Below are 22,269 nucleotides of genomic sequence, written 5' to 3' on the forward strand. Positions count from 1 at the left end.
TTCTTCAAAACTGCCACTGATCAAAGTCCAGTTCATACAGCAAGTCCCAAACAGCTCACTGGTGAAACAGTTGAATGGAAGAACCCAAGGTCGTAATTAATGCGTTTCTAACAATTTGTACAGAGAAGAGTTTATCTCCAGGGTTTAGAATTTAAAAGCGCTGGGAATATATTTAACAGGAAGAGTTACTAATGGGACACCAATCTGCGTTCCCTTAAAAACTGACCCACTGGAGCCTATGTCCTTTCCAATCCAAAGGAGGGAGTCTAATGATGAAGGTTTAGGCCAACCAATCAAGAATAAGGTACTGGGCAGAAAATTTGGGAACCATCTCAGACACATCCCAGTGCTAAATATACACTTTTAAAGGGGCTTAGGCTGCTCCAGGTTCCAACTGTGATTTTCTCCCATGTTCACCACAAGAACATAGGTTAAGTTATTTAAAATCCTTGAAGACTTTTGAGGATAACAGAACTTGTTTCCCAAGTTTGTGAGGATGAAATTAAACGAGATCATTTATATAACAAGCTTAGTACATAGCACCTGAACCATACTAAGCACTAAAACTAAAATTATGAGTACCCATTCTTTGAGATTCTTTTTCTAAGAATTCTTTATCTTAAACAAAAAATAATCCATTAACAATCATTCTCCCTAGTTGTCATTTAAAATTTTAAATTATATTCCTTTTCACAGAACCCTAAAGTAGTTACTAATTATTTCCCAGGTCATTTAAAATTCTTGATTTTTCTTTCAATATCACTGATACTTAATTGAATGTTCACCCGCCATGTAACAGCCAACATACCTTCCCCAAACTAGCCTGCCATCAGTTCCTTTTACTGTATTCACTTAATTTTTGAGCTATCACTAAATCAGCCAGGAATTCCCTTTTCACTTTCTTTATTTTAAATTAGATAATCTCTTTAACTCACTTAACTTTAACTTTCTACATAAGCCCTTCTTAAGGAAACCCAGGTACATGAGAGCAATCTGTCCCCTTTTGCTCACTCAATTGTTGTATTTTTCTCAATATCCTCAATACTCTCATAATAAATCAACAAATAACTACTAGGAACCTACTACATGCAAGGGATTACAGAAACATTCTGTGAGGAACACAAGGAAGTATAAGCAAAAGACTAGGACCCACCCAGACCAGGGATTCTGTAGCCACAGCTGTTTATGAAATGCTTGTCTGTGAGCTGCTGAAGTCCCCAAGGACACAGCTACAGTTGAGTACATTTCTTCTAGATTAGAAACAGATATGACTATCACGAACCCTGATGATTCTTAGAGGAAAGAGGGAAACAAAGGGAGAAACCTATCAGAATTCTCAGCTTAGACTTACCCAGTCCTATTCCCTCCTTGAGGTGGGATAATGCAAATACTACAGCGTGAAGAGCGCCCAGATGAGTCTGATAGCCTCTGCCCTCACATTGTGAAACTCACTGGCTTCAATGCTTAAATTACTTAAACATGACGTAGTATTTTTGGTAATTTACTTATCTTTAGAATAGGGCTGAAATTTATTTTACTACTTAAGCAAAACCTATGAAGATCAAATCTGAACAATTCAACACTGATCTGTGCATTTCAGAACAAAGTCACTGCTTAGAAGCTTGGGCACAGTCCAATAAATGAAATGCATTTGCCACTATCATCTAATCTGTTGCTGTAAAATAAAACCATTTCCTGATAGCCAAAAATAAAATTACCTGTAGCATTAAGACTACTGTTTTCACCACATTCCACTGGGATTTTCTGCCATCCACAATCACGGTAAATCCTCTAGCCTTACACTTCTCACTGAAACAAAACAAAATTACAGAGTATATTAAAATAAGCTTCCTATTTTATTCTTCAAAATCCTAAATAAAGCTTACACTGAGTCATACATGGCACAGCATTAATTTCACTTGATTTGGTTTGCATGGTCAACACAATTCTTCAGGGTGTCCTTTCAGTTTTCTCAAGCAATTTACTTTTCTCACTTCAGGAAACATAGGCAATTTATAAGCTAATCTGGTGAGAAAATTACTCTAAAAGCATGTAAATTCAACATCTTAATATGAGAAAAAAACCGGAACCAACATTCAAATAGCCTCACTGGCCCCTCAACCTCCTCATCTGTAAAATGGGATCACAGTGATAGGTAACTGATGCCTGCCAAGTGTGGATGTACTTCTTATCTCTCCTTCCTGCCAAGAGTATAAGGTTGCAAAGTGATATTTCAAAACCAGGTAGAAAATAAAGTAAGCTATTATTAAACCTTTAAAAAGAAGAAACATTACTTTGCCAACAAAGGTCCGTCTAGTCAAAGCTATGGTTTTTCCAGGAGTCATGTATGGATGTGAGAGTTGGATCATAAGGAAAGCTGAGCGCCAAAGAACTGATGCTTTTGAACTGTGGTTTTGGAGAAGACTCTTGAGAGTCCCTTGGACTGCAAGGAGATCAAACCAGTCAATCCTAAAGGAAATCAACCCCGAATATTCATTGAAAGGACTGATGCTAAAGCTCCAATACTCTGGCCACCTGATGCGAAGAACTGACTCACTGGAAAAGACTTGATGCTGAGAAAGATTGAAGGCAGGAGGAGAAGGGGATGACAGAGGATGAGATGACTGGATGGCATCATTGACTCACTGGACACGAGTTTGAGCAAGCTCCAGGAATTGCTGAAGGACATGGAAGCCTGGCGTGCTGCAGTCCATGGAGATGCAAAGAGTCGGACATGACTGAGCTACTGAACTGAACTGATTATTAAACCATTGGAAATGAGGTTCTTGTGTTCTTTGGGAGAAACTTAAAGAGGTGAAAATTTAGTGTATATAATAATTCAAAGCTTGAATACACCATATCGGACCTACCTCTGTTCTTACTTTTGCCTCTTAGTTGTTGACCAGAAAATCTTGAGTGCTGGAAAATGTGTTATTGCTATATATCATACCGAATTATTCAAGTACCAACTAAACACCTCCCAGGAGCCTGCCCTAGTAAAATCCAACAACTACATGGAAAAACTCTATCATAAGTGGAAAACTATATAGCTTTATTATTATTACTATTTGTTTTACTATAAAATCAAATTAATGCAAGGATCTCAACTGCCCTCCCTCTAACATAGTGGAAGAAACTGCAGATTTGCCTAGCAGAACAAGGATTTGGTAGTGAAATTTCTCCCCAAAGTTATCCCAATTGCCTACATTACAGAAAAGGTTAATAGGAGGTCTCTCCTGAGATTTAAATCCAACAGTCCATGGAATTTTACTAATTCTCTTTACTTTCTCCAAGCACTCATACTAACCTCTATAGGATTACTGGAGAAGTGATATCCAATTCTACTGAGAAACAGTAAGATCACAAGAATGAGGACAATATTGCTAAAGACCCAGAAGAAGAACAGGTGCTTCAGTAAGTGGGGACAGAAGCTGAGCTTTCAAAGAGAAGAGAGAAATGTTCAAGAGGTGAGGCAAATGCAAACACATGTCCATACAAAACACTTGCCCACAGATGTTCACAGCAGTACAGTTCATAAGAGCCAAAATCCGAAACAACTCAAATCTTCAAAAACTGATGAATGGAAAAACAAAATGTTTTTGTTTACTCCATTCAATAGAGTATTATTCAATCATAAAAAGAAATGAAGTGCTGATATGTACTACAACATGGATAAACCCTGAAAACATCATGCTAAGTGAAAAGAAAGCCAGACCAAAAGTCCATATATTGGATGATTCCATTTATATGAAATTTCCAGAATGGGTAAATCCATAGAGACAGAAAGTAGATTAGTGGGTACCAAGGGCTGGGAGGAGGGGAGAACGGGATGAGGAGTGACTGCCAATGGGTACAGGTTTTCTTTTGGGGTTGATGGCAATGTTCTAGTAGTAGAGTGATGGTTATGCAATCCTGTGAAAATAACGAAAAACCACTGAAATAAACACTTTAAAAAAGTGATAGGTATGTGACTTGGATTTTGCATTATAAAATAAAAGATCCACTAACCACTCTTGAAGGGTGGGGGTGAGGGAATACAATGATCACTTTCATATTGGCAACATAAAGCCTTGCTGGGGAAGCAACTCTGATTATCTAATTGCTAGCTGTGGGACCAGGTAGGAAGAAAGACCACTGTGACTGAGGGGGGATACAAGCGTTAGAAGGACCAGCCTAACAGAGTAACTGTCAGCAAGGGGTCACCAGAGGAGTGGCAGGGACTCTACCAGTGCAGAATGGAAGTTTGCAGGAAGGGGAGCTAAAGACATGTGGAGCTTCCCAGTGAAGGGCCTTCCCTGCTTGGGACTGGAGCCAAGAAAAATGTGTCATCCTCATAATTTGGCACTTTCTTGTCACTGGCATCTGTATCTCTGAGGCACAGGTTGCACAATCAATTTGTTGAACAAGCAAGTTTTATACAAACACATTTATATTTCAAAGCACAATAAATTAATCTGTATACTAAGACAAAGTAATGAAGCTTGCAAATACCATCTGTAGGAACTTAAGGGCATAAAATACTCTATATTTATCTTTTAGAGTACTTAAAAACAGCCTTAATCATATTTTTTTCACATTTTACTAAGATAGATAAAGAAAATACACACAATGCAAAGATACTACATATGTGAAAACTGCAAGACCAACTGATACTACAAACTACTTGAAAGGAATTCTTTTAAAAATTTCAATCCTACAAGTGGACTGATAGTTTCAACTGTGTTTAATGAGAATATACGTAGATTTAGAAGTACATTATGTCCCTTACAAATGTTGTATTGGAGTAGCTGAAGTGCTACATTAGTAAATTCCTATACTACTATTAACATGTTCATAGTTTTAAGACCAATATACAAAAAAAAAAAATCTATTAAGACCCTACCTTGTTGTTCATACTCCATTAGAGCCTTTCAAGGGTCTGGTGGCTGAATTAAAACAGCTTTTAAAAGAGAAGTGGCTCCTTAACTAGTTCATTCACTTTGGCAAGAAAGAGTCTATCAGTGGATTTTCTGGGGTCAGTATTCTGTAGCTCTTTACTAATTTCTTTGATTACAACCAAGGGCTCCTTTTTTCCCACTCCAAGAGCTCTGCTTATACTTCCACCATGGCACTAATTTCACTTATGCTTTTCTTATAATTGCTTGCTTATAATTCATCTTCATTGGATAACATGCAAGGATATTACTGTCTTACTGGCATCTGGGAAGCTTCCAGCTCAATGCTTTAAATACAGAGGGCCCCTAAAAATGTCAGAAGCCACACATAGCACTCCCTGGTCAGAACATAACAACGGTTCCTTCTCATCAGGCCCTCTAAGGTCTGACTCCAGCCCCTCTGGACGTTCTCCCCAAACCAACCCTGGCCCTCTCTCAAACTGCTCCACCCACACAACCCTCCTTACTGACCCCACAACGCACTGAGCCTGCACTGCCTCAGTGTCCTTCTTTCCACTTACTGCTCCTTCTGTCTAAAACAGTCTTTCTTAAATGCTCTTTCATCAGCTATCTATATAGCCTGGCCCTCACTTCACTCATCTCTGGTAAAATGTTATCTTTTGTACAATATTGCCACACACTCCTCCCCACTCCATCCCTCCCTCAGCTCCTTTCATGCTCTGTTCCCCAGTACTTATGGACAGCCAATGCACTGTGAAGAACAGTCATTTCATCATTCGCATATAAGGCCCATACACGCAAGGACTGAGCCTTTGTTCACCCATTACCTCAGCATCTAGAAAGATGAGGAACTCATTACAGGATCTCATGTATTTACTGAGTGACTGAAGACTTATGAGCTTAATTTCTGTGTGACTCTTGACAAGTCATTCATTAAACCCTTGTATGATGAAGCTTTTTTCTGTAATATAAATGAGTTTTTCTACAATTAGGAAGAATAGACCTAAAATTCAATTTCAAAAAAAAACCAAAACAAAACTTGAGAGAAACAGAAAGGTAACTTCTATAAATGGTGACTCTACAGAATTAGATTAATCTGGGCAATTACTTGGCAGCATTTCTATAGAGAGGATTTAGGTATGGGTAAAGTGTTAGTCTAGATGATAGAAGATGTTGGTCTAGATCACTGTTAAGGTACCTTCCAATCTTGACATTCCATGATTCTATAACTGGATGACCAACAATTTCCCTGTGAGCTAGGAAAATGCTATGATTTTAAATGTACCTTGAATACATGGTTGAAAGAAAATATTAAAACAAAAAAGATCTAAAAGATTTCCATTATGTTCCACTAGGTTCACCACAGTTATCTTTATATGTCAACTCTAAGTTGTAATAGATGCAGGCTAAATGTAAATGATTTTAGAGTTTTCAATCGCAATGGCATTGTGATTATAACAGAGGTGAGTACAACAGTGACTAGAAACACAGGCTTTAGTTAGGCCACCAGGTCCAAATCCTAATGTGCTACAGGTTCTTGATCAAGATACTTAAATTCCACACACTTTCTAAGCCTCAGTTCCCTTATATGTAAGACAGGGCAAGCCAAGGAAAACAGTGATCATCTAATAGGGCTGTTACGAGAATTAAATGACTTAATGTTATCTATTATTTCTTTAAGTACAGAATATTCTTTTCACATAGGCATCCCAATCATCCATAAGTAAACTAATGCACTTTATCATCCATAAGTAAATTCTCAGGTCCATTTCAAATTTAGTGTTCTCAAAGGAAAGCAAGATGAGCCTAGACAGAGTTGTTTCCAACAAAATGGCTTCTACTGAGCTGCAACTTCTACATGATTGATTTTTCCAACAAAACGTGTGATGCTGTGAGAATGCTCAGTCAGCCTGAGTACAAAGACCTCTGAAGAAAGTGAAGTAGTCAGATAAGAGCAGAAACCCACATCCACTGGCTATGGATCACTAAGTATGAGGTACTGCACAGGGCTATGAAAAAATACGTAAGACAGTTTCTCCCATGAAGAAGCTTAAGATCATTTAGAAAGATGAAAAGGTGGGGAGCAAGTATTTTAATTAGTGTCCAATCTCTGTTCACTGACATTACCTTTTTAATGTTACAAGGGAAGCAACATACACCTTTGAAATGTTTTAAAATATAAGACAAATAAATGGAAAATTTCAAGAATTATCACCAAACACATTATGATTGATGTCTTAAGAGTCAGAAACGGCAAGTGCTATAAGTCTGAAGAAATGCTGGCAGATTCTGGGAAATACCTATATAAGCAGCTAATGAAAATTAACACAAAAGGAAACAGAGCAAGAGGAATATAAGCAAAGGAACCTCATCAATTTGGGAAAATTTCTTAATTTCTCTGCCCTCAATTTTTTCATGTATGAAATAGAAATAATATCATTTTGAAGACTGAGTTAATGCAAGTGCTATAAAAGTGTCTTGCGTGATAAATAAGCACTCAAGAAACAGGAACTGAAAGGGTGGGTTAAACCACACAAAGTCTTGGCAGAGCAGTTGAGAAGACTGAAAGACCCTCATCGAGAGTGCAGTCATAGTCTTTTTTGTCTTCACAAAGCATGGTGAACAATGTCTGCACTTTGTATCAACAAAATAAACAGACTATTGCATTAAAGTTCATTGTGTGAAAGAAGAGGTCTAGAAAACTGAGAAGGATGACAGAACTGTTGTTTTAGCGAAATTAATTTTGCTCTTGTGTACAAATGGGGGAGAGACTGGAGATAAGAGAAATTAGCCTGGATACTGCTGTACTAGCCCAGCCTGACAACTAAGCCATCCCTTGACGTGAACTTAAGCATAAGGGAACAGAAAAGACAACACATTTAAAAATTCATGGCAAAGAAAGGAAATGCTAACTTAGCTCTCACATTTTAAAATGGGACAATGTAAGTTTTCAATACATAGTCATTGAACAAATGAAATTAATCTTTAAAAAGCACTCATCAACAGCATAAAGCATGTCCGGAGCACTTAACTACAATAGGTCAACACAATTATACTTCATTTGCCGGAAATGCTTTTGCTAAGGAGGAAAGGAAGGCATTGGCTCAAACTTTCTTAGAAGCATGCCCCATAAAAAACAGAAATAGAGAAGAGCCATCCAAGGCACACTCGCAGACTATACTGAGCTTTCTAAAGTCTAAGACAAACCAATGACCAATCAGTGTTACATACATATTCAAGTCATCTTCTAAGTGCTCTGTAAGGGGCCACTGCAGTAGAAGTGGAGTCTGAGAAGGCAGGGATGAGCAGAAAAGGTTGTGAGCCTCAACTTCTAACTCTTTCGTAAATTTAGATTCTCTGTAAGATCTTCTTTGAATAAAAATGCCCAAAGATATTTTTTCATTCTGAATGCATAGAATATACAGTCCATAGAATTCTGGCAATTGTGCAACTACCTATATGGGATTCAAATTATAATTTCACTATTCTAAATAAGAACTACCCAGCTGTTATAGCTCCTTTCATGATGTATTTTAGGTAGTTTTCATGACTTCATTCTGGTTGGTTCCTTCAGTATCCACATAAGAAACACCTAAGGTATCCAAATCATTTTTATTGGCATTGTGGATATGGGGATAAAGAAAACATAACTTTGCAATCTAATAACTAACTGATTAAACAGTGAACTCTATGACATCAAGCAGACGTGAATAGGAAAAACTATTTAAAAGGGCTCCTCACAAAGACAACAGTAACAAAAAGTGGCTGAGAAACACTGATATATATGTTTTGTCACACGTTTCTAAAACACATGCATGCGTGCTCAGTGGCTCTGTCATGTCCGACTCTCTGTGACCCCATGGACTGTAGCCGTCCAGGCTCCTCTGTCTATGGAATTTTCTAGGCAAGAATACTGGGGTGGGTTGCCATTTCCTTCTCCAGGAGATCTTTCCCAGCCAGGGATTTAACCTAGGTCTCCTGTATTATAGGTGGATTGTTTATCACTAAGTCACCTGGGAAACCCTTTTAAAAAACATGCAGTCTCAATATCTATTATCATACTTTGTGTAATAGTACTGAAACAAATTTCATTTTATACTTTGAAAGTAAACATGCTTCTGATGTAAAATTTTGAAATATAAAAAGAAATAATTTCTCCTTTCATACTTGTTAGCATTTGTCTTACATATCACGGCGCTCCCGTGTTGGATGCATATATATTTATAATTGTTATATCTTCTTCTTGGATTGATCCTTTGATCATTATGTAGTGACCATCTTTGTCTCTTTTCACAGCCTTTGTTTTAAAGTCTATTTTATCTGATATAAGTATTGCTACTCCTGCTTTCTTTTGGTCCCTATTTGCATGGAAAATCTTTTTCCAGCCCTTCACTTTCAGTCTGTATGTGTCCCCTGTTTTGAGGTGGGTCTCTTGTAGACAATATATGTAGGGGTCTTGTTTTTGTATCCATTCAGCCAGTCTTTGTCTTTTGGTTGGGGCATTCAACCCATTTACGTTTAAGGTAATTACTGATAAGTATGATCCCGTTGCCATTTACTTTATTGTTTTGGGTTCCAGTTTATACACCGTTTTTGTGTTTCCTGTCTAGAGAATATCCTTTAGTATTTGTTGGAGAGCTGGTTTGGTGGTGCTGAATTCTCTCAGCTTTTGCTTGTCTGAGAAGCTTTTGATTTCTCCTTCATATTTGAATGAGATCCTTGCTGGGTACAATAATATGGGCTGTAGGTTATTTTCTTTCATCACTTTAAGTATGTCTTGCCATTCCCTCCTGGCTTGAAGAGTTTCTATTGAAAGATCAGCTGTTATCCTAATGGGAATTCCCTTGTGTGTTATTTGTTGTTTTTCCCTTGCTGCTTTTAATATTTGTTCTTTGTGTTTGATCTTTGTTAATTTGATTAATATGTGTCTTGGGGTGTTTTGCCTTGGGTTTATCCTGTTTGGGACTCTCTGGATTTCTTGGACTTGGGTGATTATTTCCTTTCCCATTTTAGGGAAGTTTTCAACTATTATCTCTTCAAGTATTTTCTCATGGTCTTTCTTTTTGTCTTCTTCTTCTGGGACCCCTATGATTCGAATGTTGTAGTGTTTAATATTGTCCTGGAGGTCTCTGAGATTGTCCTCATTTATTTTAATTCGTTTTTCTTTTATCCTCTCTGATTCATTTATTTCTACCATTCTATCTTCTAATTCATTAATCCTATCTTCTGCCTCTGTTATTCTATTTGTTGCCTCCAGAGTGTTTTTAATTTCATTTATTGCATTATTCATTATATATTGACTCTCTTTTATTTCTTCTAGGTCCTTCTTAAACCTTTCTTGCATCTTCTCAATCTTTGTCTCCAGGCTATTTATCTGTGATTCCATTTTGATTTCAAGATTTTGGATCAATTTCACTATCATTATTCGGAATTCTTTATCAGGTAGATTCCCTATCTCTTCCTCTTTTGTTTGGTTTGGTGGGCATTTATCCTGTTCTTTATCTGCTGGGTATTCCTCTGTCTCTTCATCTTATTTAAATTGCTGAGTTTGGGGTGTCCTTTCTGTATTCTGGCAGTTTGTGGAGTTCTCATTATTGTGGCGTTTCCTCACTCTGTGTGGGTTTGTATAGGTGGTTTGTCAAGGTTTCTTGGTTAGGGAAGCTTGTGTCGGTGTTCTGGTGGGTGGAGCTGTATTTCTTCTCTCTCCTTTCAAAGACTTGGGTTGCTTTTCTGGGTGCCTGATGTCCTCTGCCGGCATTCAGAAGTTGTTTTGTGGAATTTACTTGGCGTTTGGGAGACTTTAATACCCCACTCACACCTATGGATAGATCAACTAAACAGAAAATTAACAAGGAAACACAAACGTTAAATGATACAATAGACCAGTTAGACCTAATTGATATCTATAGGACATTTCATCCCAAAACAATGAATTTCACTTCTTTCTCAAGCGCACATGGAACCTTCTCCAGGATAGATCACATCCTGGGCCATAAATCTAGCCTTGGTAAATTCAAAAAAATAGAAATCATTCCAAGCATCTTTTCCGACCACAATGCAGTAAGATTAGATCTCAATTACAGGAGAAAAACTATTAAAAATTCCAACATATGGAGGCTGAACAACACGCTGCTGAATAACCAACAAATCACAGAAGAAATCAAAAAAGAAATAAAAATTTGCATAGAAACGAATGAAAATGAAAACACAACAACCCAAAACCTGTGGCACACTGTAAAAGCAGTCCTAAGGGGAAAGTTCATAGCAATACAGGCATACCTCAAGAAACAAGAAAAAAGTCAAATAAATAACCTAACCCTACACCTAAAGCAACTAGAAAAGGAAGAAATGAAGAACCCCAGGGTTAGTAGAAGGAAAGAAATCTTAAAAATTAGGGCAGAAATAAATGCAAAAGAAACAAAAGAGACCATAGCAAAAATCAACAAAGCCAAAAGCTGGTTCTTTGAAAGGATAAATAAAATGGACAAACCATTAGCCAGACTCATCAAGAAACAAAGGGAGAAAAATCAAATCAATAAAATTAGAAATGAAAATGGAGAGATCACAACAGACAACACAGAAATACAAAGGATCATAAGAGACTACTATCAACAATTATATGCCAATAAAATGGACAACGTGGAAGAAATGGACAAATTTTTAGAAAGTACAACTTTCCAAAACTTGACCAGGAAGAAATAGAAAATCTTAACAGACCCATCACAAGCATGGAAATTGAAACTGTAACCAGAAATCTTCCAGCAAACAAAAGCCCAGGTCCAGACGGCTTCACAGCTGAATTCTACCAAAAATTTAGAGAAGAGCTAACACCTATCCTGCTCAAACTCTTCCAGAAAACTGCAGAGGAAGGTAAACTTCCAAACTCATTCTATGAGTCCACCATCACCCTAATACCAAAACCTGACAAAGATGCCACAAAAAAAGAAAACTACAGGCCAATATCACTGATGAACATAGATGCAAAAATCCTTAACAAAATTCTAGCAATCAGAATCCAACAACACATTAAAAAGATCATACACCATGACCAAGTGGGCTTTATCCCAGGGATGCAAGGATTCTTCAATATCTGCAAATCAATCAATGTAATACACCACATTAACAAATTGAAAAATAAAAACCATATGATTATCTCAATAGATGCAGAGAAAGCCTTTGACAAAATTCAACATCCATTTATGATAAGAACTCTCCAGAAAGCAGGAATAGAAGGAACATACCTCAACATAATAAAAGCTATATATGACAAACCCACAGCAAACATTATCCTCAATGGTGAAAAATTGAAAGCATTTCCTCTAAAGTCAGGAACAAGACAAGGGTGCCCACTTTCACCATTACTATTCAACATAGTTTTGGAAGTTTTGGCCACAGCAGTCAGAGCAGAAAAGAAATAAAAGGAATCCAAATTGGAAAAGAAGAAGTAAAACTCTCACTATTTGCAGATGACATGATCCTCTACATAGAAAACCCTAAAGACTCCACCAAAAAATTACTAGAACTACTCAATGATTATAGTAAAGTTGCAGGATATAAAATCAACACACAGAAATCCCTTGCATTCCTATACACTAATAATGAGAAAACAGAAAGAGAAATTAAGGAAACAATTCCATTCACCATTGCAACGGAAAGAATAAAATACTTAGGAATATATCTACCTAAAGAAACTAAAGACCTATATATAGAAAACTATAAAACACTGGTGAAAGAAATCAAAGAGGACACTAATAGATGGAGAAATATACCATGTTCATGGATTGGAAGAATCAATATAGTGAAAATGAGTATACTACCCAAAGCAATTTATAGATTCAATGCAATCCCTATCAAGCTACCAACAGTATTCTTCACAGAGCTAGAACAAATAATTTCACAATTTGTATGGAAATACAAAAAACCTCGAATAGCCAAAGCTATCTTGAGAAAGAAGAATGGAACTGGAGGAATCAACCTACCTGACTTCAGGCTCTACTACAAAGCCACAGTTATCAAGACAGTATGGTACTGGCACAAAGACAAAAATATAGATCAATGGAACAAAATAGAAAGCCCAGAGATAAATCCACGCACCTATGGACACCTTATCTTTGACAAAGGAGGCAAGAATATACAATGGATTAAAAACAATCTCTTTAACAAGTGGTGCTGGGAAAACTGGTCAACCACTTGTAAAAGAATGAAACTAGAACACTTTCTAACACCATACACAAAAATAAACTCAAAATGGATTAAAGATCTCAACGTAAGACCAGAAACTATAAAACTCCTAGAGGAGAACATAGGCAAAACACTCTCCGACATACATCACAGCAGGATCCTCTATGACCCACCTCCCAGAATATTGGAAATAAAAGCAAAAATAAACAAATGGGACCTAATTAACCTTAAAAGCTTCTGCACAACAAAGGAAACTATTAGCAAGGTGAAAAGGCAGCCTTCAGAATGGGAGAAAATAATAGCAAATGAAGCAACTGACAAACAACTAATCTCAAAAATATACAAGCAACTCCTACAGCTCAATTCCAGAAAAATAAATGACCCAATCAAAAAATGGGCCAAAGAACTAAATAGACATTTCTCCAAAGAAGACATACAGATGACTAACAAACACATGAAAAGATGCTCAACATCACTCATTATAAGAGAAATGCAAATCAAAACCACTATGAGGTACCATTTCATGCCAGTCAGAATGGCTGTGATCCAAAAGTCTACAAGCAATAAATGGTGGAGAGGGTGTGGAGAAAAGGGAACTCTCTTACACTGTTGGTGGGAATGCAAACTAGTACAGCCACTATGGAGAACAGTGTGGAGATTCCTTAAAAAACTGGAAATAGAACTGCCTTATGACCCAGCAATCCCACTGCTGGGCATACACACTGAGGAAACCAGAAGGGAAAGAGACACATGTACCCCAGTGTTCATCGCAGCACTGTTTATAATAGCCAGGACATGGAAGCAACCTAGATGCCCATCAGCAGATGAATGGATAAGAAAGCTGTGGTGCATATACACAATGGAGTATTACTCAGCCATTAAAAAGAAAACATTTGAATCAGTTCTAATGAGGTGGATGAAACTGGAACCTATTATACAGAGTGAAGTAAGCCAGAAAGAAAAACATCAATACAGTATACTAACGCATATATATGGAATTTAGAAAGATGGTAACAATAACCCTGTGTACGAGACAGCAAAAGAGACACTGATGTATAGATCAGTCTTATGGACTCTGTGGGAGAGGGAGAGGGTGGGGAGATTGGGAGAATGGCATTGAAACATGTATAATATCATGTATGAAACGAGTCGCCAGTCCAGGTTCGATACACGATACTGGATGCTTGGGGCTGGTGCACTGGGACGATCCAGAGGGAGGGTATGGGGAGGGAGGAGGGAGGAGGGTTCAGGATGGGGAACACAGGTATACCTGTGGCAGATTCATTTTGATATTTGGCAAAACTAATACAATATTGTAAAGTTTAAAAATAAAATAAAATTAAAAAAAAATAAGATAAAGCTAATCTCAGTATTTACTTTTTTAATGAAAAGATTTGCAAATTAATTTATATGTCATGTCTCTACCTCCGTAAGGGAATCTTGAATTTGATTATGCTTTCTGAATCATGGATTCAATTTCTGATCATGTTGTTTATTTTTAAAATGTACAGCAATTGCTGGAAAAACAAACAAAAAACTCCATTTACCTCTCCTAAAACTTAGCACTCAGGTTGGTCCAACGGTTTCAGTCTATATTATTTTTCATTAAAAATCCTTTCTAGAAAATGGGGCAGTAATAGTCAGTCTTGAACTTCACAAAGACCTGAACATAAACTTATATTCAGGTCATGACAGTGTGCTCAGTTGCTAGGCTGTGTTCAACTCTTTGCAAGCCTGTGGACTGAAGCCTGACAGGCTCCTCTATCCATGGAATTTTCCAGGCAAGAACACTAGGGTAGGTTGCCACGGCCTCCTCCAGGGGATCTTCCCAACCCAGGGATCAATCCACATCTCCTGTGTCTCCTACACTGGCAGGTGGATTCTTTATCACTGCGCCACCTGGGAAGTCAATGATGAACCTGAACCTCTCCTTTCTTCTCAGCCCCTCTGATCAAGAGTCTGGAACAAAAAACAAGCTTTTAGGGCCAAACTGTGTGTGACAAAGAATAAGGAAATGTTCTCATTTTCAGTGGTGCTGGGTTACCCATTTGAAATAGGCAGGTATCACACCCTGCCCCTGGTCGTTAAAATAGGCATAAAATATGAATAAGGGCTTCCTTTGTGGCTCAGCTGGTAAAGAATCCACCTGCAATGCAGGAAACCTGGGTTCAGTCCCTGGCTTGGGAAGATTCCCTGGACAAGGGAAAGGGTACCCACTCCAGTATTCTGGCCTAGAGAATTCCATGGACTGTATAGTCATGGGGTCACAAGGAGTTGGACACAACTGAGCGACTTTAACTTTCATAGACAAGAAACTGAATAGTTCCTTTCCATTTTTAAATAACTTTTAGTAATATTCAAAATGCTAACATTTTCACTGCAAAGACAGACTCCTTTTGGACATCTCCTACAAAGAAGATGCCACATTAGCTAGTTACATTGCTGAAGCTGTCCGGAGACATCAGCAATCGAAAGGAGCTAAACTTTAACAGCAGGGGCTTGGAGAAACAAGCAAGTCACACACATAAAAATGCAGATATACTAAAAAAAGGAAAACCCTTCTAGCCCGAGGCTGAGCCTGATCTGATAGGGTAAACTTAAAAACAGTTCTGGGATGGAAAGAGGGATGGATCAACACATAGACACGTGATAAAGTATCACAACACAGGGTGCAGGCTTCTGAGTGATGGGCGTAATGATGTTTACTGCACAGTTCCTTCAACTTTTCTGTATATTTGAAACTTCTCATAACACAACTTAAAAGTAGTTTTGAATAGTAGGCATTCTGAAGGAGAAAAACCACTTTTTAGGATTACACCTAATAAATTATTCTTAGGGCTTGCAAAGAAGACCTCAAAAACACTTGAGCTCACTAATGAAAACACTTGAGCTCACTAATGAAATAGCAAGTACTGATTAAAGTTGCCAACGATGTTTTTAAAAGCCAAAGTTATAGGAGGTTGGTCCAGAAAAGCAGAAGGCTAAAAATTCAGAGCCATTTGCAAATACTTGAGAAGGTCAAAATTTAGAACAATTATCAAAAATAAAGTATCCAGATCTCTATTTTGTCTTGCTAAATTGAATTCTTTCACCTTATTTCAACTTATATTTTCTCTGTTAGCTGGCAGGTGTATGTATGTGTATGTATGCAGAAACTGATTCATAATTTACACTGCAATAGTATTATACATGGGCTTCTCAGGTAGAGCTAGTGGTAAAGAACCCATCTACCAATTCAAGAGACTAAGAGACACGGGTTTGATCCCTGGGTCAGAAAGATGCCCTGGAGGAGGGCAGGGCAACCCATTCCAATATTCTTGCCTGGAGAATCACATGGACAGAGAAGCCTGGCAGGCTACGATCTATAGGGTCACAAAGAGTTGGACACAACTAAAGGGCCTCAGCATGCACAGTATTATATGTATTGTTGTTTAGTTTCAACGTCATGTCCGACTCTATGTGACCCCATGAATAGTAGGCTGCCAGGCTCCTCTGTCTATGGGATTTCCCAGGCAAGAATACTGGGATGGGTTGCTATTTCCTTCTCCAGAGGATCTTCTCGACCCAGCGATCACACCTGGGTGTCTTGCACTGGCAGGTGGATTCTTGACCGCTGAGCCACCATACCTATACAAGAATGAAAGAGAGAAAGAGAATGTTTAAATAGTGTAGGCTATTTTGCCCTCTACTGTACTTCTTGTTTGCACACCCAGAGTGAACAGACAGGAGACATGAGTGAAACCGCTGGTCCCTTAGCCTCAGTTACCCAGTGCCTCGTATAGTATGAGCATCCTGGGAGGCTGAGTGTGATCTAGTATATACCAGCATGCACATTCTTATCACAGACCTAACCACAAGCCAACTGTGTCTTCTGGAACTTAGTCTCCATGACATGTTCTAATGCTGGAAGAAAACCTAGCATATTCACAAAATAACAGTTCATCTAAGTCTCTAATTCTTCCTTAGACATTTTTCAAGGGTGATTTTGACTATCAGTAATTTTTGCATTACATTCTATACTTTAGAACCTCACCTCAGGTAAGATGAAACTACACTGTATTCTATTCATTTGAAGTATGAAGATCTCTGGCTTGCTGTCAGGAACTGCGGATTCTAACCCCAGATCTACTGCTAACTGACTGTGTAATCCTGGGCAAGTAACTAACTTCTGAGTCTCAATCCCCTCAAGTGGAAAAATAAGGCAGTTGGTTCAGATGGTCTCTAAGTTCCCTCAGCACTTTTAACCACCTATGAAACCATGAATTTTTTTTTTGATAATTTGCCAGTTATATGTTTAACCAGTGTTGTTTACCTAAAAAGCAGTTCACAATCTAATGAAGAATAATATAAATTAGCAGTCAGCAGCTCAGAGAATTAGCAAGGTTATTTAGTACTAATCCATTGTGAGGTCTGATAACTTTCCTTTCCAGAAAGCAAAAACAAAAAAATTGAAAGTTTTTACCTGGAGACCTCTGTTCCTCTAATACTGAAAAAACATTCAGCAATAGAATCATTACATTATAGACCAATATTGGAAGCAGATGGGATTAAAGTCAGCTGTTCTAAAATACAATTTTAACTTTGTATTCTGCAAAGTGGTTTAAAATTAAATAATTTATTATGTCAATAATTCAAGTACAGGAAAAAGATATAAAGAATTGTCTGCTCTGACTAAAATGTTTAAAATGCATCTGAAGCTTACCAGCATTATTTAAGAGATAACTTTGTTCCTTTTACCACCTCTACATTCTACAAACACACATAAAAAATCTGGCCTCATTACTGCAATGGTTTGCAACTCTGACTGCATATAAAAATTGTCTGGGAAACTTAAAAGAATTTTTTTTTCTGATAAGCAGGATTCCCAGGAACAACTGGATCAGACTCTCTGGAGGTGGATGCTCAGGCATAAAAATTTTGAAAAAAATCTCCAGATGAGTCTAATGTGCAGTCCGACTTCAGCCCCCAAATATCACATGTGGGAAGGGAAGCTGGGGAGGGGTGTGTCTGTTGCTGCTGTAGTGACGGGTAGGCTCAAGCATATACAAAGGGTTAAGGTTTGTCTTCACCCAAGAAATATAAAAATTAAAAATCCAACCTCTCTGGATTAAAATATAAACATTTTTGCATTTTTAAAAAAACATTTTAAACTCCAAACAGCCTTCATCCAATATATTAAAAAACACAGATATATTTATATCTATATAGTTATATCTAAAGAAAGTGAAAGTGAAGTCGCTCAGTCGTGTCTGACACTTTGCAACCCCATGTCCATGGGATTCTCCAGGTAAGAATACTGGAGTGGGTTGCAATTTCCTTCTCCAGAGGATCTTCCCGACACAGGGATCAAACTCAGCTCTCCTGCACTGCAGGCAGACTCTACTGTCTGAGCCACCAGAGGCTCAGTTATATATAAATGGCTTCCTAAATACAAGATTCACTTCTCTAAGTTTTCTCAAATTACATGGTATATAGACAGATGCTCAATCTTGTATTCCTTAAAAGGTAACAGCACATACATTTTAGAAATCTGTTATCATTCAGTGCACCAGGAATATAAAATGTCTTTATTTCATCTGCTATGGCATTATATAGTATTGATTCTCGTGTTTTGACTATAACTTCACTGATAATAAAAGCAAATAAGACAACAAACTACAGTTTAACAATGGCAGGAATCATTAGTAAGTAAATGAAAACATACTGAATTTTAAGAAAAGACACCTTTAGAGTCACCTTGGAATGCTGAGTAGGTAGTCTAAGGTGACACTCAGCTCATCCATATTTGTCTGTTCTAGGCATAATGGAATTGTCAGAATGAGGCCACTTCGTCTGTCCTTTCCTCCTATTAAAGAAAAAAATATGTAAATTTAACATGTAAGAGATACTGAAGCACTAAATGAATAATATATACTTGAGTTCAAAGTTACAAAAACAATTTCAAGGTTAAGACATAAGTAAAAAACTATATAATGGCTGTTTATTTTATATGTTATAAATGCTTATAGTAGTGCAGTAAAATTGTACAAAATTTACAAAAAAAATAAGAGGAAAAAAATTCACTCGTGAAGTCTTCACCTAAACATAGCAATTACCATTTTGTTTAATTTCTTCCATTCAGTGTACTCCTGATTGTAATCAATTCATCAAACACCTATTGTGTGCCCAGCACAGTAAGCATTTACAAGTAAAACAAAATAAATTTCTAATCAATCTAGGAAGAAAAACTTTAAGTCATAAGAAATAATAGTATGAAATATGACAGCTTGCTGGGCTGTGCTGTACAAAATATAAAATATTATAAATAGGGATTTAGAAATTGGAGAACATAAGAGCCATAATAAATGTATAAAGGTACATAGAAAAGTTAAAAAACTTAAGAAAAATGTATAGAATTTATAAACCTAGCCAAAAGAGCATTCTGTGACAAGGAATGATCTGAGGTAACTCACAAAGGTCATATAGGATTCTCTGTTCATGAGGCAATAAAGGGAAAACGCTGTCCAGCTGAGAAGAGTGTACGGGACCTGCTTACAGAAGCCTGAAAGCCAGGAAGTGGAGTGTATGTGCATTTCATGGACGTTCACGTCCTCATTGATTTCCATAAACATGAAAACATAACTAGTACTTTATATACACATAGCTTCTTTCAAAGCTCCCCACGTGACTGGTTTTCACACTGAAGTCCATCTTTTAACCCAACTGACATTTATGACAATTTTAGAAATGTAAAAGCCAGTAAATACTAAAGGAAACAGTTTCATATGATCTCTTTCACTAAAAACTGAAAGAAGTGAAAAAAAAAAAAAAAAATGGTTCCTAGGAATAAAGTGTAGTGTTAGTAGCTCAGTCATGTCTGACCCCGTGTCTTTGCATGTCTTTGCGACCCCGTGGGCTCTGGTCTGCCAGGCTCCTCTGACCATGGAATTCTCCAGCAGGAATACTGGAGTGGGCTGCCATTTCCTTCTCCATCCTATGAGTAACATGGATACAACTGACGAAGTACAAAACATAAATGATCTTTTATCAGGTTAACCATATAAATTACTGATATTCAAGTACTTTGTTTAATCTCAATAAACAGCAATTTCAAATGGTTAACTTAATAGATAATCAATAGTGCCTTAGTGCAAATGTTTTTTGTTTAGAATATGTTGTTTAGTTTTTTTCTTTTTTTTTTTTTTAAAAGAACTGCACCCATAGTTTTCAAACTGTATTCCCTGAAGGACTTTGTTGGTTTGAAAAGTTTTTGTCTATTATTCAAAAAGCTTGAATATTACTGACTGAAATAATTAACAGTCAGTAGCAATGGCACCCCACTCCAGTACTCTGGCCTGGAAAATCCCATGGACGGAGGAGCCTGGTAGGCTGCAGTCCATAGGATCGCTAAGAGTCAGACAGGACTGAGCGACTTCACTTTCACTTTTCACTTTCATGCATTGGAGAAGGAAATGGCAACCCACTCCAGTGTTCTTGCTTGGAGAATCCCAGGGATGGGGGAGCCTAGCGGGCTGCCGTCTATGGGGTCGCAGGGTTGGACACGACTGAAGTGACTTAGCAGCAGCAGAGAAAGTCAGGAAAGAGGGACTGGGTTCAGAAAAGTTTCATCTGCTCCTCAAAAACCGCTAAGCTTTATCCCTGCATTAAACCAAATCTGCAAAAAGGTTCATATCTGAAGTGCAGCACTCTAAACCACTGTGAAATTGCCTGCAGACGATAGGTCTAACATTTAGCACTACATTTAACCTTATGCCCTCAGCTTTCACTAAGGGACAATAAAATAATCACCAGTGTAAACACAAAAGAAGGCAGATGCCAAGAAGAAAAATCCTTGCAAGTTGGGTATGGTAACCAGGGTCAAATGCTGCAGAGACAAGTGTAATAAGAATGCAAAAATATCACTGACAAAGATTTTTTTTTTTTTGCAACAGTATGGGCAAATAAGCATTTTTTTAATTTAAATATAGTTGATGTACAGTGTTTTAGACACACAGCCAAGTGATTTAGTTATATACATATAGATCTATTCTCTTTCAGATTATTTTCCCGTATGCTGCTGCTAAGTCGCTTCAGTTGTGTCCGACTCTGTGAGACCCCATAGACGGCAGCCCACCAGGCTCCCCCATCCCTGGGATTCTCCAGGCAAGAACACTGGAGTGGGTTGCCATTTCCTTCTCCAATGCATGAAAGTGAAAAGTGAAAGTGAAGTCGCTTTAGTCGTGTCCGACTCTGTGCGACTCCATGGACGGCAGCCCACCAGGCTCTGCCGTCCTTGGGATTCTCCAGGCAAAACACTGGAGTGGGTTGCCATTTCCTTCTCCAATGCATGAAAGTGAAAAGTGAAAGTGAAGTTGCTCAGTCGTGTCGGACTCCTAGCGACCCCATGGACTGCAGCCCACCAGGCTCCTCCGTCCATGGGATTTTCCAGGCAAGAGTACGGTTATTTTAAAATATTGAATATAGTTCCCTGGGCCACACAGTAGGAGCTTGTCTTTATGTATTTCATACATAGTAGTGTGTATCTGTTAATTCCAAATTTCAAACTTCTCCCTCCCCTTTCTCTTTTGGTAACTGCAAGTTTATTTTTTTAAATCTGTGGGTCTATTTTTATGTCTGTGGGTCTATTCTATTTTCATACACTAATGGGAGAAAAGAAATAACAATTGAAACAATATTCTTAAAGGGCAATCTGACTAGATATAACACAAATTTAAATGTAAATTCTCTTTAATACTTCCACTTGGAGGAATTTATAGTGCTGAACTTGCACAAAACTCACAAACTGTTAAGAATGCTTCCTACAACACCATTAATATCATAAAAAAAAAAAAATGTAGAAAACATCTAAGTGTCAACTGATAAGGGAGGAAGTTTATTTTTTTAAAAAAGAAACACATATTAGAGAAGCAATATTACTAATGAAATTCAGTATCTTTGTCCTTTATTTTTTTTTTTTTTTCAGTTACTTGGCACACAAAAATTTATATGAATCCTCTGTGGTACTGGGCAACTTTCTAAGGCAGCTGTCATCCACATGATGACTCAGCAATTCAGACCACTTTAATCTTTTTGTCTGTGAAGTCCATGTAAGACCTCCATGTTCTTGGATGAAAAGAGAATCTTAGCATTGTGTAGAGGTTTTTCATGGCTTCAGGCTGAAAGTGACAAATATAGCATGTCTGCTCTCATTTCA

At 37.6% G+C, this 22,269-nt stretch overlaps 1 protein-coding gene across 18 annotated transcripts in view; it reads right to left on the reverse strand.

Annotated features, from left to right (window-relative positions):
* SESTD1 (SEC14 and spectrin domain containing 1) overlaps positions 1-22,269 on the reverse strand; it is a 155,066-nt gene that overhangs the window by 80,325 nt on the left and 52,472 nt on the right. For all 18 annotated transcript variants that reach the window (XM_086360981.1, XM_086361007.1, XM_086360997.1 and 15 more), the window contains 2 exons: positions 18,813-18,921; positions 1,719-1,809 (listed from right to left, as the gene is read on the reverse strand). In XM_086360981.1, coding sequence (XP_086217107.1) covers positions 1,719-1,809; positions 18,813-18,921 — 200 coding nt within the window. The remainder of the gene's footprint in view (positions 1-1,718; positions 1,810-18,812; positions 18,922-22,269) is intronic.

This window comes from Bos grunniens, chromosome 2 (genome assembly GCF_055505025.1).
Source record: "Bos grunniens cultivar Pamir isolate PY7600 chromosome 2, Bosgru_T2T1.0, whole genome shotgun sequence".
Taxonomy (NCBI): domain Eukaryota; kingdom Metazoa; phylum Chordata; class Mammalia; order Artiodactyla; family Bovidae; genus Bos; species Bos grunniens.